The 15,875-nt window shown below is 44.1% G+C and overlaps 1 protein-coding gene across 1 annotated transcript in view; it reads left to right on the top strand.

Annotated features, from left to right (window-relative positions):
- Positions 1-9,267, top strand: part of RAB7A (RAB7A, member RAS oncogene family) — a 70,142-nt gene extending 60,875 nt beyond the window's left edge. The window contains exons 4-6 of the mRNA XM_041761685.1: positions 2,358-2,576; positions 4,176-4,304; positions 7,810-9,267. Of these exons, the coding sequence (XP_041617619.1) occupies positions 2,358-2,576; positions 4,176-4,304; positions 7,810-7,905 (444 nt within the window). The 3' untranslated portion in view covers positions 7,906-9,267. The remainder of the gene's footprint in view (positions 1-2,357; positions 2,577-4,175; positions 4,305-7,809) is intronic.
- Positions 9,268-15,875: the final 6,608 nt, after the last annotated feature.

Below are 15,875 nucleotides of genomic sequence, written 5' to 3'. Positions count from 1 at the left end.
AAACACAGAAGAGACTCTGAGGTCCTTAAAATTGTGGAAAATTGGCAGCAATGTGTTTTTATTTTTATTCTTCTAAAGATTTTTATTTATTTATGAGAAGAGAGAGAGTGCATGCACTTGCACACACATGAGCAGGAGTAGGGGCATAGGAAGAAGCAGACTCCTTGATGAGTGGGGAGCCCATTGTGGGGCTCAATCCCAGGACTCAAGGATCATGACCTGAGCCAAAGGCAGATATTTAACAGACTGAGCCACCTAGCCACCCCAGCAATATGTTTTTAGAAAACAAGAATGAAATTGTTTGCTGAATTTATTGGGCAGCAATAAAGGTGTGAGCTGCTGTCAGAAAGTACCATGGTGGTCCACACAGAGAGGAGTAGGAGTGATGGGGAAGACCAGAGAGTGACATGTGGTATTAAGATTTCAGTTCCAGGGATCCCTGGGTGGCGCAGCGGTTTGGCGCCTGCCTTTGGCCCAGGGCGTGATCCTGGAGACGGGGGATCAATTCCCACGTCGGGCTCCCGGTGCATGGAGCCTGCTTCTCCCTCTGCCTGTGTCTCTGCCTCTCTCTCTCCGTGTGTGACTATCATAAATAAATAAAAATTAAAAAAAAAAAAAAGATTTCAGTTCCATAGGGGTGCCTGGGTGGCTCAATGGTTGAGCGCCTGCCTTCGGCTCAGGGCATGATCCTGGAGTCCTAGAATTGAGTCCCACATCAAGCTCCCTACATGGAGCCTGCTTCTCCCTCTACCTGTGTATTTGCCTCTCTCTGTGTGTGTCATGAATAAATAAATAAAATCTTAAAAAAAAAAAAAAGATTTCAGCTCCATAACCTCCCCCCACCCCAGCATTGGACACCTAGAATAACAAATGAGGTAATGAAGATGGTCTCTGTGTGGGAGGGTACCAGGTCTTGAGGTGTGGGTATTGGCTTTGGCTTTACTTAACCAAATGTTTACATAATAGTGTTACTTCTCTAATAGAAAAAAAAATTTTTTTTAATTTCTACAAGCCTAGACTTAAGTTCTGGTTTTAAATCTTTCCTACTGTCCCTTTATAGAAGTAATTTTCTGTTTCTACTTTCCTTATTGTATGACCATGCTCTTGAGTCCCGCTCCATCTTAGTCTCCCTCTTGTGAGAGATGTTTGTTTTTTCAGTGAGAAACACACATTTGCTATAGGACATTGGGAAACCAGAAAAGCACACAAGCAGATAACACCAGCAGTCCATCTACTGGTTATCCACTGGCAACAGAGATTGTATTTGGTCTACATGTGTGTACTCAGCTTGTTGCGTTGGAGGTTGCATTTAGTTCCCCATCCTGATAAGAGAGAATTGGCTTTGTTTTTATGGTCTTAACCCTTATGTCAAAGTCATTTTCACTTCCTTCTGGTTCTGAGTGGTTCACTTTTTTTTTTTTTTTTTTAAAGAATTTTATTTTATTTTATTTATGATAGTCACAGAGAGAGAGAGAGGCAGAGACACAGGCAGAGGGAGGAGAAGCAGGCTCCATGCACCGGGAGCCCGACGTGGGATTCGATCCCGGGTCTCCAGGATCGCGCCCTGGGCCAAAGGCAAGCGCCAAACCACTGCGCCACCCAGGGATCCCTGAGCAGATGCTTTTTTTAAACCAGGTGACTTGTTGGAGCGTGTGGGACCATTCCTTGGAACACTCACCATCTCTCAGGTTGACCAGGATGGCCTTGTTAGGGATGTAGAGCAATGAGGAAATCATCCTTGCTCTTGAACCTTAGCAGGCAGTGAAGGATAGGAAGTTTTTGAGCTGTTGAGTAGTGGCACCTGGTGTTCTTTTGATTAAAAGCTGGCTTTCTCCTTTATTCTAAAGTATGTTCTTATTGTCTTTCCCTTCATCTCTCTCTGTCAGGGGTTTTTGCTTTTTTTATTGAGTTATAATATAAATAAAACATTGATTTTTTTTAAAGATAACTTTATATGCAGTAAAATATGTAGATTTAAATGTATATTTCAGTGAGTAATCACCTCCCTGTATTTCCATCACTCCCAGAAAGTTCCTAGAGTACTAGATCTTAAGTTTTCATCCTGAACGTTACATAAATATCTATTTAAATATCTATTCGTGTGACCACCACCCATGTCAAGATAAAAAGGTTTTGTAACAGAGTTCAGACTCAATGTTAGCCCTTGCAGAACATGTACTCACACATGCTCTCTCTCCCAGGCTGTTTGGGATACTGTGGTGCTGTACTCTGCTTCCTGAATTCTGAAATCTGACTTTGCTTGTCTCGGAGTGGCTGCATGATGCAACTCGTTTCCTCTGATGCCCCTGACTCCTAGTGCTGTGCCCCTGAAGGGATAATGTTTTTGTCTCTCGCAGATCTGGGACACAGCAGGCCAGGAAAGGTTCCAGTCCCTTGGTGTGGCCTTCTACAGAGGTGCAGACTGCTGCGTTCTGGTATTTGACGTTACTGCCCCCAACACATTCAAAACCCTCGATAGCTGGAGAGATGAGTTTCTCATCCAGGCCAGTCCCCGGGATCCTGAAAACTTCCCTTTCGTTGTGTTGGGAAACAAGATTGACCTCGAAAACAGACAAGTAAGTGCTAAAGATAGTGGGAATCCTAAATGTGGAGGCTCATGAATCTACCCTCATTAGGGTCTTCTTTTAAAAGTAGCAGCTAAGTTTCAGATGACAGGTACTGTTTTTAGTTTTGATTGGTAAAAATCCATGTGGCTTAAGGAGACCAGCATCCAGTATCTGTGTGTGTGTGTGTGAGAGAGAGAGAGAGAGAGAGAGCAGAGAGAGAGAGAGAGACCATGGGGGAGAGAAGGAGGGGTGACTTAAGTAGTTTCCTGCCCAGCCTTGGAATCAGGCCTTGCTTCCTAATGTACTAAAGGCATACTGTTTTTGCTGGGGGAAAACAGAGACCATGAAAGTCTGGAAGGGTACAAAGTAGCAAATCCATTTTGTGGAGTTGCCCATACTAGCCATTGTTTTGGTCCTGTTGAAATAATTTGACTTGAGGCTGGTTGCAATCTGCATTTTGGTTTTTTGGATTTAAAGGCAAACTTGCATTTAAAACCTGGCTCATGCACTTTTAATCTGGGCATATTTCTTGGAGTCTCAGTCTTGACTTACATGACAAGAATACAAGAATACTCTGGGATCAGATGACTATACCCAAGAGCCCTGGCACCTAGGAGCAGCTTAGGAAACGGTGACTTTCTAGTTGACCATTGCTGTTTTCCTCCCCTCTGAGGGACACTGACTTCTGAGTGACTTGTGGTTTCGTGGGTTCTGTGTGAAGTCCAGAAGGGCTCTAGAAAGGTACCTGTGGGAATATGAACTACCTTCCGGCCAGCTGCCTTTGAGGGCAGGGGCCCAAGAGATCTGGTTTAAATCCCTATGCTTTCTCCGCCTGGCTATGACTTTGGGCCATTGCCTTTGCCCTCTGAGCCTCAGTTCTCCTTCTGCACTTGAAGGAATTAGATTTTGTCATTCTTGAGTGCTCTCCTGCCCCTCAGGGGCCTGCCTGGATCTCCATGTGTGCAGAAGATTGCACTCAAAACTGCTCTGGTTTACTTTGAAATAACATTTTTTTCTTGGGAGCATAGACTCTTAATTATAGCTTGGTTTATTTCTGGTCATTGATCTCTTTTTCTGCCTTTCCTAGGTGATGGTCTTCTTGTGCCTGAAAATGAACCTAGGGGTGGGGGAAGGAATTAGGGTAGGAGAGGTAGGGGGGTCAGTGAGAGCTGCAGAATTCTTTGGCAAGAGGGTGTGGTACAGGTGGTGTAATATTAGCAGTAATGAGGAAGATATACTGCAAACCTTAAGACCAAGCTGCCGGGCATTTCCTGGGTTGGGACCTCTGAGGTCCCAAGAGAAACGATTCACTACTTCCCAGGGTGCTTATTCCTTTCACCGTTGTTTGTAAGTGTAGCTAGGGGTCAGAAACTATGGATTGTAGAGTGGGCTTGGGTTTGAGGCCCAGCTGTATCACACAGAGCTAGCAGCATGACCATGGACAGGTGTGCAGCTCCCTTCCTCCAACCCTGCACACCCTCATCCCAAGTTTGCTCCCTCCCCTGTGCTACCTGTATAGCCTTGGTACTGTGACCTTTCTTAGAGAAGGTACAGTCCATGCTCTCTGCTTCTGTTAAGAGCATACGTACATCCTGCTTCCTCTTCCAGGTGGCCACAAAGCGGGCACAGGCCTGGTGCTACAGCAAAAACAACATTCCCTACTTCGAGACCAGTGCCAAGGAGGCCATCAATGTGGAGCAGGCGTTCCAGACGATTGCAAGGAATGCACTTAAACAGGTGGGTCTCTGGCAGCTGTCTGGCTCCCTCTGGTGACTGACCATCGACCCAGCCCCATGCCTGGCTTTCCTGTCCTTAATCTTTCTTAGTGCTTTTTCCTGTGTAGCCAGAAGAACCCGTGTTGTTTATCTGGGAAGGTAATGAGATGTTCTGTTAAAGCTTCTATAGAAACCCTACTTGTTTGTGAATAATCTATCCAATGCAGAGGCAACAAAGGCAGGCTGAGGCCACCATTATTTGGGTATGTTCTTTATTCTTCAGGAGGCCCTTGGTCTGGTGGTTCCTTCTACCAAAGGAGGGGATAAACGAATTCAAATCCCAGGTCTGCCACCCATCATTACCTATGTTTTTTTGCTTTTGTTTTTTGTTTTTTTGTTTTGTTTTAATCATCTCTGCTTCCATCCCCTCATCTGTCAAATGTGAATACTGGCTTTGCAAAGTGGTTGTGAAGATGGAATGAGATGGGCTCACTCTTGGTGTTCTCATAACTGGTTCTGTTTGATCACCAGAAGGAAAGCTTAACCAGAAGTTCTAGGAATTGCATTCCTTGAGTGAGATTTTCTTCCTTATTTATGTAGTTTACTCAGCTGTTCCCACAAGAGACCGTTACCTCTTGTTGGCATGAGGGAGTTGAAAGCTCTCTTGATTCAACAGCTCTTTTGGGGCCAGTGCATTAGGGCAGATCGTGAGGCACCATCGGTTATCTGTGGTGGTCAGACTTGGGGAGTGGGTGAGGGTCAGAGGTGAGGTGCACGCCAGAAGGCACAGCAAACAGGTAGGAAGCATGTGTTAGCTGTAAAGGGCACAACAGGTTTTGCCAGATCTAGGAAACTGGGATTATAGAAAACAGCAGTTCTTAGCAGAACAGGGCATTTGAACCTGTGGGAAAGGAAGTAACTGGATTGGGTTGTTCCAAGGGCTGGAGGCTGCACCAAGCGTCCCCTGATGAAAGGAATCAAGCCTCCCGAAATGCTGGGAGCCCCCAGTGAGCAACACTGATAGCAGGATGCAGGTCTGAGGCCTTTGCTTCCCCGGTCCCCCTTCTTTTAACCCACCTTCACACTTAGGTCAGTAACCCAGTGTGCTTTTCCTAATTCTCCCATCCTTGCATGCAGATCTAAACAGGCATGGGGAGTTGTTTCTACCAGCTCCCTGTTGACTAGAACCACTGTCAGTTCTCTCTGAATAGTGCCGTCCCTGTAGTCTGATTATAGTGCTTTTTTGTTCCTATCTGCTAGCTCTCGGGACTAAGATGATTAGATTGAAAGGTATGTGTGCTTTTAAAAAATGGTGCCAGATCTACTTTCCTCGAGGGCAGTAGTACATCAGTCCTTCCTCTTACCCACTCACCAGCAGGTGGCCAGCACCACCTGTAACTCTGCTGCCAATCTGTGGGTTCCCTCTGCTGCACACCACCACCAGTACATGACACTGGCCCAGGCACCCATCGCTTCCCATGAGCGTTGCCTGAATGGGAATTAACTTTACCTGTGTTGCAAGTGACATTTCCACCTCTGCTGTATCCCTGAGCCATAGAAAAAAAAAAGTAATTTTTGTTAGATAGGTGTGTCATTTTAAAAGTGTAGGTTTCCTCTGTCTAGATTATTTATTGTCTGATTCAGTTAGAATTCATTTTGGCTTTATGGCAGGAAATAGCTACTCACCTTTTTCTTTCAGAGGGATAGCCAGTTTTGAAATATGAATAGCAAATTGTTAAATAAACCACTTTACCCAGTGGATTGAAGCATTACAATTGAGATTGCGCATTACTGCAAACTCAGTGGCAAAACAGCAGGCTTTTATCTTCCCTTAGGTTCAGAGACCAGAGGTTTATAACTAAGGTGCCAGCAAATTCCGTTTCTGCTAAAGGCTCTCTTCCCCCACTTGCAGACTGCTGCCTTTCTCCCTGTGTCCTCAGGTGTGTGGCTTTTCTTCTGTGCTCGCAGAGAGCGAGCTAGAGCAAGTGAGAAACCACAACTCTCTGGTGTCTTCTCAAAGGACACACTGATCCTGTCGGATCAGGGCCCCACCTTTGTGACCCCATTTAACCATAAATACTTTCTAATCCTAATACTAGCACCCTGAGGATTAGGATTTCAACATAAGAGTTTTGGAAACATACAAGCAGTCAGTCCATGACAGCTATTATATTTTAGGTCCTGTGTGATATCCTTCAATAAAACTATCATTTTTCAGATCCTTTGCCTTTCATATTAAATATACTCATAGGTGTTAATTGGAATGTAAAATGGTGCACCCACTTTGGAAAACAGTGTGGCAGTTCCTCAAAAAGTTAAACATAAAGCATTATCATATGACCCAGCAATTCTACTCCTAGGTATAGGCCAGGAGAAACAAAATCTTATCCACATGAAATCTTGTACATGAATATTCATAATGGCCAAAAAGCAGAAACAAACGTCCATCAAATGAAGTGCCCAAAATAGACAAATCTCTTAAGACAGAAACTAGGATGTCTGGTCACTAAAGCCTGGGGCTGTCTGGTTGGAGTGGGGGATGACTACTCATGGGTGCAGGGTTTCCGTGTGGGGTAAAGAATCTGTGGAATTAAGGGTGATAGTTGCCCAACTTTGTGAATGCACTAAAAACCAAACCACTGAATCATATGCACTGTGGTAGATCTCAGTAAACCTTTTTAAAAAAATTTTTTTAATGTGTATTCCTAGAGGTTTTTACTTTTATAGCTATTATGAATGGAATGATTTTCCCAGAGAATTTTTAATGAATAGAAACATTCCTGCTTTATCTCCTTATCCTAGAACAGTTCCTGACACATAGGTGCTCAGTGGTCAAGTGACACATTGTTTTCCTACACCAGGAAGTAAAAGCTGCTCCTCACTGGACACATTTTAATTCAGCAAAAAGTCACACTAAGCTGACCATGGTCCATCTCCTATGACCTCTCACCATCTCCAGTTGGTGATAAAATTCATCCATAGCTGGTTTCTTAGCATGCAGCGCTTAGAGGCAAAAACCTTCCTAAACCTTTGGAAGAAAAAAAAACAAAACAGACCATCGGTCCAGAAAAATGAGTGGCAACCAGGGAGCTAGAAGGATGTTTGGGGACTGAGGAGGCAGGTAGCACTCCTGTTCCAGCCCACTCTTGCCTTGGGGAAGTGCTGAGGGCTGCCACATTCCAGCCCGTGTTGAAGTCTGACTTCTGGAGTGTTGGCAATGATCCGATACGGAGACCAGAGAGCATCTGTGGGGCTGGCTTTGGCCCCACGCCACCAGATTGCCATCGTGATGGAAGCGTGAGTCAGCTCTGTCCCAACTGCTCATAGTGTCAATCGCTGCTCTTCCTGCTCAGTTTCTCTCTTCACGCTGTCCCAGGGTTATCACAGAACCTGCCGAGCCCTCCCTTCACTGCCGCATGCAGCCCCATGCCCACAGTAACCCGTGGGAGAGCACCACTAAGGGCCACCGCTGGCTTCGGAAGGCGCCCGGTACCCTGAGTAACAGGCCTCTCTCTCTCCCTGCCCAGGAAACAGAGGTGGAGCTGTACAATGAATTCCCCGAACCCATCAAACTGGACAAGAACGACCGGGCCAAGACCTCAGCGGAAAGCTGCAGTTGCTGAAGGGGCAGTGAGAGCAGAGCACAGAGTCCTTCACAAACAAAGAACACACTTAGGCCTTCCAACACGAGCCCCCTCTCCTCTTCCAAACAAAACATAAAGTCATCTCTCGAATCCAGCTGCCAAAAGACCCTACCAAACACATTCACCCTGACACACACATACACACACACACACAGGCCCCTGACACAAGCAGACTCCAGCCCAGGCCTGTGATGACGCCGTTGGGGTCTGCCCACCACCGCATCAGCCCTCGTGTGGCCACAGGACAGGCAAGCTGTAGAAATCATTCTGGTGTGGAGTCGGCATCGGAAGCTTAGTCTTTTTGTCCATTGGGGAGAGAGAACTGTTTACAGTTAATCTGTGTCTAATTAGTTATCTGATTTTTTAACGGTCTTGTGGTCTTTTTACCCCCTATCCTGCCCCCCACCCCCACCCCCCGTGAAGGCTACCACTTGGGAAGGCTGGTGCCCCGTGCTTCATTACAGGCTCACACCCAGTCTGATCAGACTGAGTTTTGTATGTATCTGTTAATGCTTGTTACTTTTAACTAATCAGATCTTTTTACAGTATCCATTTATTATGTAATGCTTCTTAGAAAAGAATCTTATAGTACATGTTAATATATGCAACCAATTAAAAATGTATAAATTAGTGTAAGAAATTCTTGGATTATGTGTTTAAGTCCTGTAATGCAGGCGTGTAAGGTGGAGGGTTGAACCCTGTCTGGATTGCAGAGTATTAGCAACTCAGAATTCAGAAATCCAGCTAGAGGCAGTATTCTGTACAGTAGACACAAGAATTATGTACGCCTTTTATCAAAGACTTAAGAGCCAAAAAGCTTTTCATCTCTCCAGAGGGAAAACTGTCTAGTTCCCTTCTGTGTCTAAATTTTCCAAAAGGTTGATTTGCATAATACAGTGGTGTGTGCAATGGATAAATGGCTGTCGTTTCAGAAATTAAAATTCTTTTTTTTCTTTCTCTCCCCCTTCCCCCCAGCTCCACACTTCAAAACTCCCCTATTAGGTCAGCATCCTACTGATAAGAGAGAAAGGAAAATCCGAATCTGTCCTAGTGATTTTACCTTTGTTCTAGAAGGCGCTCCTTTCAGGGTTGTGGTATCCTTAGGTTAGCAAACCTTTTTCTCCTTTTCCCCACCACCTCCTAGTACTGTCCACTCTTGATTAACCTGTTTCTTTGGTATGGAACCCTGACAGTCCTGCCCCTTCCCTAGGATCTGCCCCTGCATTGTAGCTTGCTTAACGGAGCACTTCCCCTTTTTCCAAAGGTCTACATTCTAGGGTGTGGGCCAAGTTCTTCTGTAAAGAGATGAACGTGATGCCAATAAAATGTAACAAGAACAAAGATCATCTGCCTTTGCCCTGTCTTTTTTCCTTCTTCTGGATCCTTGGCTCGGTAGAGCCCATGTTTCATAGTCAGTGCTTTATCAAGCCAAAGAACCCTCCGTAACTGGGCACATGTGGTGCCTTTGAGGCAGAAAGGCTTGTCACAACCAGCCCTGCATGCAGTACCTGTCCCTGGTTTTTGGGTTTGTTTTTTTTCTAATTACAGTGATGGGGTGCGGGACTCTGAATGGAGAAAACACTCCCTGTAGAGGAGCAGCTGCAAACTGTTGGTTGCCTGTGGACCATGCACAGCCTATTGGATACAAGTGTAACTTAGCCTTTGTGTTGTTTTGTAGTCAGCATAGTTGCTAATACTTAGATATCACATGGTTCTGATTTTCTGATTATTCACAGGGAAAGATGATGTGGCAGCCGCAGGGCACTGTATTCCGATATTCTAGGTCACTAGCCAGAACTGAATATATGCCACCTAGCACCAAATGTATAAAATAGTAGTTTTTCAGTAGAGGGTTGGTAAAGGTTTTGCTTCTAGAAATGCCGACAATGACTAAACTCTTGGATTCTATTTTGCTCCACTTTTCTACATTTCCACTTCTCAGGCTCCTCAGTTCGTTCCTCTCCTCATGCCGGCTAATGGCTCAATTTTCGTGTTACAAGTAGCATTTTTAGAAGCTCACAACTACAACTCCACCATGGCTAGTACTGCATGGCCTAGATCTTCTCCAGTTTATGGACCCTTTGTGATGCCCACGTATACAAACCAGACTCCTATTCCGTGATCAAGTTTTCTAGTCTTAACCTTAAATGTGACGTGGAAACGGATCTTGACCTCGGATCACAACCATCAGTCTAAAACTGATAATCATCCTGACATTGACTTTCCTCATTTTGAGATGACCTCAAAGTGACACCTGGCTGGCTCATAGGATGTGGTCCTAGAATCCCTGCAGGGAGCCTGCTTCTCCCTCTGCCTATGTCTCTGCCTCTCTGTCTCTCATGAATAAATAAAATCTTTTTAAAATGTGAATTGAGATGAACATGTGTTGCTGTTTCCATTCCTCTCAATTTTTTCTAACAGTAAGGAGTTACTTTTGAGAAGAATGGGAATGAACTTAAAGATTTTTATTTATTTGCAAGAGGAGGGTCAGAGAGAGAGGGAGAAGCAGGCTTCCCACTGAGCAGGGAGTCTGATGCAGGGCTCCATCCCAAGACCCCAGGGGCAAGTCCTGGGCCGAAGGCAGCAGCTTAACCAACTAGGCCACCCAGATGCCCAGCACTATTATAGATTTATTTAAATAGTATGCCTTAGCTTGACCCAAACTCACTATCACAGTATGAATGTGTATTGCTGTGCTTACTTGTTTACTCCAACAATCTATAAGGAGCCTGGGGCTGGGTTTGTTGCAGTTAACAGGAATTCTTTTCCAAACACCTATTCAGATTGATTCTCATTCCTTCCACTTCTTGTTAAGAATGTGCCTTTGAGATGAATGTATGTTGCACATGCTTATTTTCATGTTAGTTAATACTAACCAGCAATAAGGTTTTGCCTTTAGGAAGAATGTCTGAGATTGAGGTTGTTTGAACTAAATAATGATGCTTTTCAATAGCGCTAATTCACTCTACATGAATGTGTGGAGCACACTTCTTGAGTCCATCTTGGTTTACACTAGTATGCAGTAGGAGTTTTGTAAATCAAATGATTGAGATGGAGAATGCTTACCTTAATTAGATGCCTTTAGTTGACTCAAACTCTCAGAGCTGGCTGTTGAGGTGAATGTATCTTGCTGAGTTTCATTCTTGTCTCACTAATCCTGACACAGGCCCTGATGCTCAGCGAGACACACGCCAGAGACCCATGATTTTTCCCCCAGTCTGACCTTGAATGTGAGTTTGGCCTTGATGTTGAACCCTTAACCTTCATTATGACTTTGATAATCTTCCTGTACCTCACATTGACCTTGACCATTCCCAGGCATGAAAGGACCTTGAAACTCATTCTGACTATGTCTCATCCTAATTTTAAATTGACCCTGTACCTTGCCTCAAACTGGATCTTTTCCATGAACCCAGCCTTGACCCGCTCTGGCTATGAAATGATCTTGGACTTGATTTTATCATTGAAACTTCCCTTGATCCTAACCCTGATCCAGTCTTACCCTTTTAGATAATCATGTTTCTCTTGAATTCCCCTAATTTTGAGCTTGGCCTGAACTTGACCCTCAATATTATATTACTATTTATCACAACCTTGGAGTGAACTTGAATTTCAAAATCTTAGCCAAGATCATGAGGCACCTGGGCAGCTCAGTGATTGAGCATCTGTCTGCCTTTGGTTCAGGGTGTGATCCCAGGGTCCTGGGATCGAGTCCCACATCAAACTCCCTGCATGGAGCCTGCTTCTCCCTCTACCTGTGTCTCTGCCTATCTGTGTCTCATGAATAAATAAAAAATCTTTTAAAAATAGGCAAGATCAATGTTGAACTTACCCTTAAAATTTGTTTGTTTGGTTTGGTTTGGTTTGGTTTGAGAGAGAAAGATACAGCATGGGGGGTTAGGGGCAGAGGGAGAAGCAGACCCCACAGAGCGGAGCCTGACACAGGAATCCTGGGATCATGACATGAGCCAAAGGCAGATGCTTAACCAACTGAGCCACCCAGGTGCCCCAAATTTGATCATCTTGAAATTGACCTTTATCCCGACCTTGATCACCCTGCCACCTCAAACTGAGTTGCTGACTTTAACCAGAACTTCTTGACCCTGATCTTGTCCTTCATACACTAATGATCCTGACCATTGATCCTGACTAATGATCCTGATCCCCTTGAAATGACATTGTATTTACTTTGAAATTGACCTGGAACCTGACCTTGATCTAATGTTCTTTTTTCTTTTTTTTTTTTTTTTTGATCTAATGTTCTATATATACCCTTTTAACTTGACCTTGACCTATCTTGTACACTGATAATCCTGATTTTAATCCTCCCTGAGCTTGGAATGACTGAATTTGACCTCGAATTTGAAAGTGGTCCTGAACCAGGCCCTGATTTTGACTCATTTTCATCCTGACCATAATTCTTACAATAGTTTATTCTCAGTTTTATCCTTGAAACTGTGACATTGCCTATGGTATTGAACCAAATACTGACACTGATGATTTTCATGATCTTGAGCCTAAATCTGAAACACCCTGATTATAGTCCTGGCCATGTTGTTATCCTGAGTTAATACTTAACCTTGAATCTGCTCATTGCGTCACTGATGATGGACCTGATTTTGAGCTGCCCTGAACTTAAAATTACTTTAATCCTGGCCCTTCACCCTCATGAAGGATGATGACCTTTCAGACCTTTGACCTGACCCTTACCCTGATGCAAACCAGCACTCGGACCATATCTTAGCCTAAATTTTTACTTGAACCTGATCTTGAACCTGACCTTAATTCTTAGGACTATTAAGTGTTTTTATTTATTTTTATTATTTTTTTAAGTAACCTCTGCAGCCAGTGTGGGGCTTGAACACATGACCTTGAGATCAAGAGTCACATGCTCTTCTGAGCCAGCCAGGTGCCCCTTTAGGGCTCTCTTCCTGACACCAACAACCTTCCTTATCTTGAGACACCCTGACTTTGAAGTGATTTTGAATTTTTCCTTGAATCTGACTCTGGTTCTGACCCAGATCATTATGATGACTGTATCTTGCTTTCATACTGAACCTGACCTTGACCCTGCTCTAGATTCTCACTTTGACATTGACAGTCATTCTAACCTTCTCAGCTTGAACTTCAAATAACATTGCCTTCATACTGATTGTGCTACTGTGCTGACAGGCCACTGTAACCTGGTACCTTATATCTTAACCATCCTTTGTACACAGATGTACCATCATTCATACTTTAACCTATTTTGACCTTGAAATGATTGATAATCGGGTGTCTGGGTGGCTCAGTGGTTGAGCGTCTGCCTTTTGCTCAGGTTGGGATCAAGTCCTGCATCGGGCTCTTCATGGCAAGCCTCCTTCTCCCTCTGCCTGTGTCTCTGCCTCTCTCATGAATAAATAAAATCTTTATTTAAAAAAATGGTAATTATCCTAAAATTGACCATAACACTGACTCTGATCCTTATTCTCCTACCTTCATCCTGACAGATCATAATCTGATCTGCCACTCCTTGAACTTTATCACGAAGCGAACTCTGAATCTGACCGTGACGTGCCCTCCTAGAGGCCTTTTCCTGTGTCCCAAACTACTGTCACCTCACAGATCTCATTTTCTTGACCCTTCTCTTGGATATGTCCTGTATTATTAGTTTACTAGGACTAATCTTACAAAGACTGGGTGACAATTTTATTTTCTCATAATTTTGGAGGATAAAAGTTCAAGATCAAGGTGTCAGCAGAATTGGTTCCTCCTGGGGGCTGCTCTCCTTGACCTGTAGGTGGGCATCTTGTTTCTTCACACGGTCTTCCCTCTGTGTGTCTGTGCCCTAATCTCTTCTTATGAAGACACCAGCCATACTGGGTGAGATATACCTGCGTATATAACCACATTTTAGGGATGCCTGGGTGGCTCAGCAGTTGAGTGTCTTCCTTTGGCCCAGGGCGTGATCCTGGAGTCCCGGGATCAACTCCCACATCGGTCTCTCTGCATGGAGCCTGCCTGGGTCTTTGCCCCCCTCTCTCTCTCTCTCACAAATTAATTAATTAATTAATTCTTTTTTAAAAACTCATTTTAAATTAATTACTTCTCTATAAAGAGCCATCTTCACATTCTGAGGTACTGGGAGTTAGGACTGCAACATATGAATTGGGGAGGGGACACAATTCAGCCCTGTAACAAATCCTGTCTACATATTACCTCCCATGTCTGTCATTAACTTTCCACTTGTCTTCATTTCTTAAAGCTGGCTTCATGCCAGGTTTCCCCTTTCCTGACTTAAAACTTTGCTCTTTTCCTTAAAAACCTTGTAAGGTATGAACTACCCTCTATAAAGAGAAGAAAAAAAAACAGAAAAACAGTTAAAACAGCCTAGTTGTGTATTACGATTAGCTGGAGGGGGCCACCTGGGTGGCTTAGTTAAGGATCTGACTCTTGGTTTTGGCTCAGATCTTGGTTTCACCGTGATCTAATGGGTCGTGATCATGAACCCCCCGTCAGGCTTTGCACTTAGCAGGACATCTTCAAGATTCTCTCCCTCTGTCCTTCCCCTTCACTTGTGTGTGTGCTCTCTCTTGCTCCCTCTCCTTTCTCTAATCTTAAAAAAAAATCAGCTGAAGGCCTGGGCCCGACTCAATTTACTGAACTTTACAGTAAGTTTTTTTTTTTTTTAAGATTTTAAGTAATCTGTACACCCAATGTGAGACTCAAACTCACAACCTAGAGATGGAGTCATTTGTTCTACCAACTGAGCCAGCCAGGCGCCTCCAGGGTAGCGTTTTAAAGCCTCGCCAGGTAATTCTAATGTGCAGCCAGAGTTGAAGTGGTGAAAGTTATTACCCTAAGTATTTTATGCGCTACAATTATGTGTAAGCCCGTTGCTGGTTCCTAAAGAGATAAGAGAATTTTTAGCCTTAAAAATGCAAGATCGCAAATGTGTGCTCTAGCCCTACATCCTAGACACACACTAAGTTGCAGTCTTGCCCACTAATTTTTGACTTTCCATTTTCCACGTTCCCTACGCACACCCAACCAATATCTAAACTGAAAGCTGCCACACAATATGCAGTTTTCTAGCTGCTTTTAGGTTGGAAAGGGGCGCTTGGCTGGCTCAGTTGGTAGAGCATCCAACTGTTGACCCTTGGGGTCATGAGTTCAAATTCCATGTTGGGTGTATAAATTATTTATTAAAAAATAACTTGTTGAGAGCACCTGCAAAGCCAACACACTAAAAATAAATTTTAAAAAATATTAGAAGACATTGCAACACTGATTTCATTCCTAAATACCTCATAATGATCATTTTTTTTAAATCATAATGATCATTAATTGAGGACCCACCTCATTTAAAACTTGCCTACCTTGCTTTATATGTTGTAAAAAAAAAAAAAAAAGTGTCTTTTGTAAGTGCTGGCCAAGAATTCTGAGTGGAATACACCTGCTTCAAGAGATCAGAGCCATGGCTTTGGTGGGACACTGGCAGGACTGCTCCACCCGCCCCGCTGACCAGCGCTCCATAGCCTTAGTTTCCTGGCCAGGCGGGAGATGTCGGGTGTCTGGAGATGGCCTGAGTGCCAGCATGCTGCACTCTGTTCTCCCCCTTTCCTTCAAGGAGAGGAGCCCTGTGCCTTCACATTACCTTTCCTGGCCCTCTTCTGTGGCAGAAGTCTCCCTCCACTCACACTGCGAGGCTAAAGATGCCCGCTTTTGCTGGGTTATGTGTAATTTTACTGGAATTACACAAAGGGAGCCAGCGCTGGAATTTTGTTAGCCACTTAGGCTTTAGTCTAGTTCATGGGTGAATTATTAATCCCTACTCTAGGCCAGGAGAGAGAAAGGGTAAAGGTCATAATAAATGTCGAGCTTTAGAGGAGGAAAGAGCCACCTTGGAGGGTCTATTGAATTGAAGTGAATTCAACGGTTGGGTTTGCATCTGTATCTGTTGATTCTAC

Source organism: Vulpes lagopus, chromosome 7 (genome assembly GCF_018345385.1).
Source record: "Vulpes lagopus strain Blue_001 chromosome 7, ASM1834538v1, whole genome shotgun sequence".
NCBI classification, from domain to species: Eukaryota; Metazoa; Chordata; class Mammalia; order Carnivora; family Canidae; genus Vulpes; species Vulpes lagopus.
This window is presented reverse-complemented; position numbering and strand designations above follow the sequence as displayed.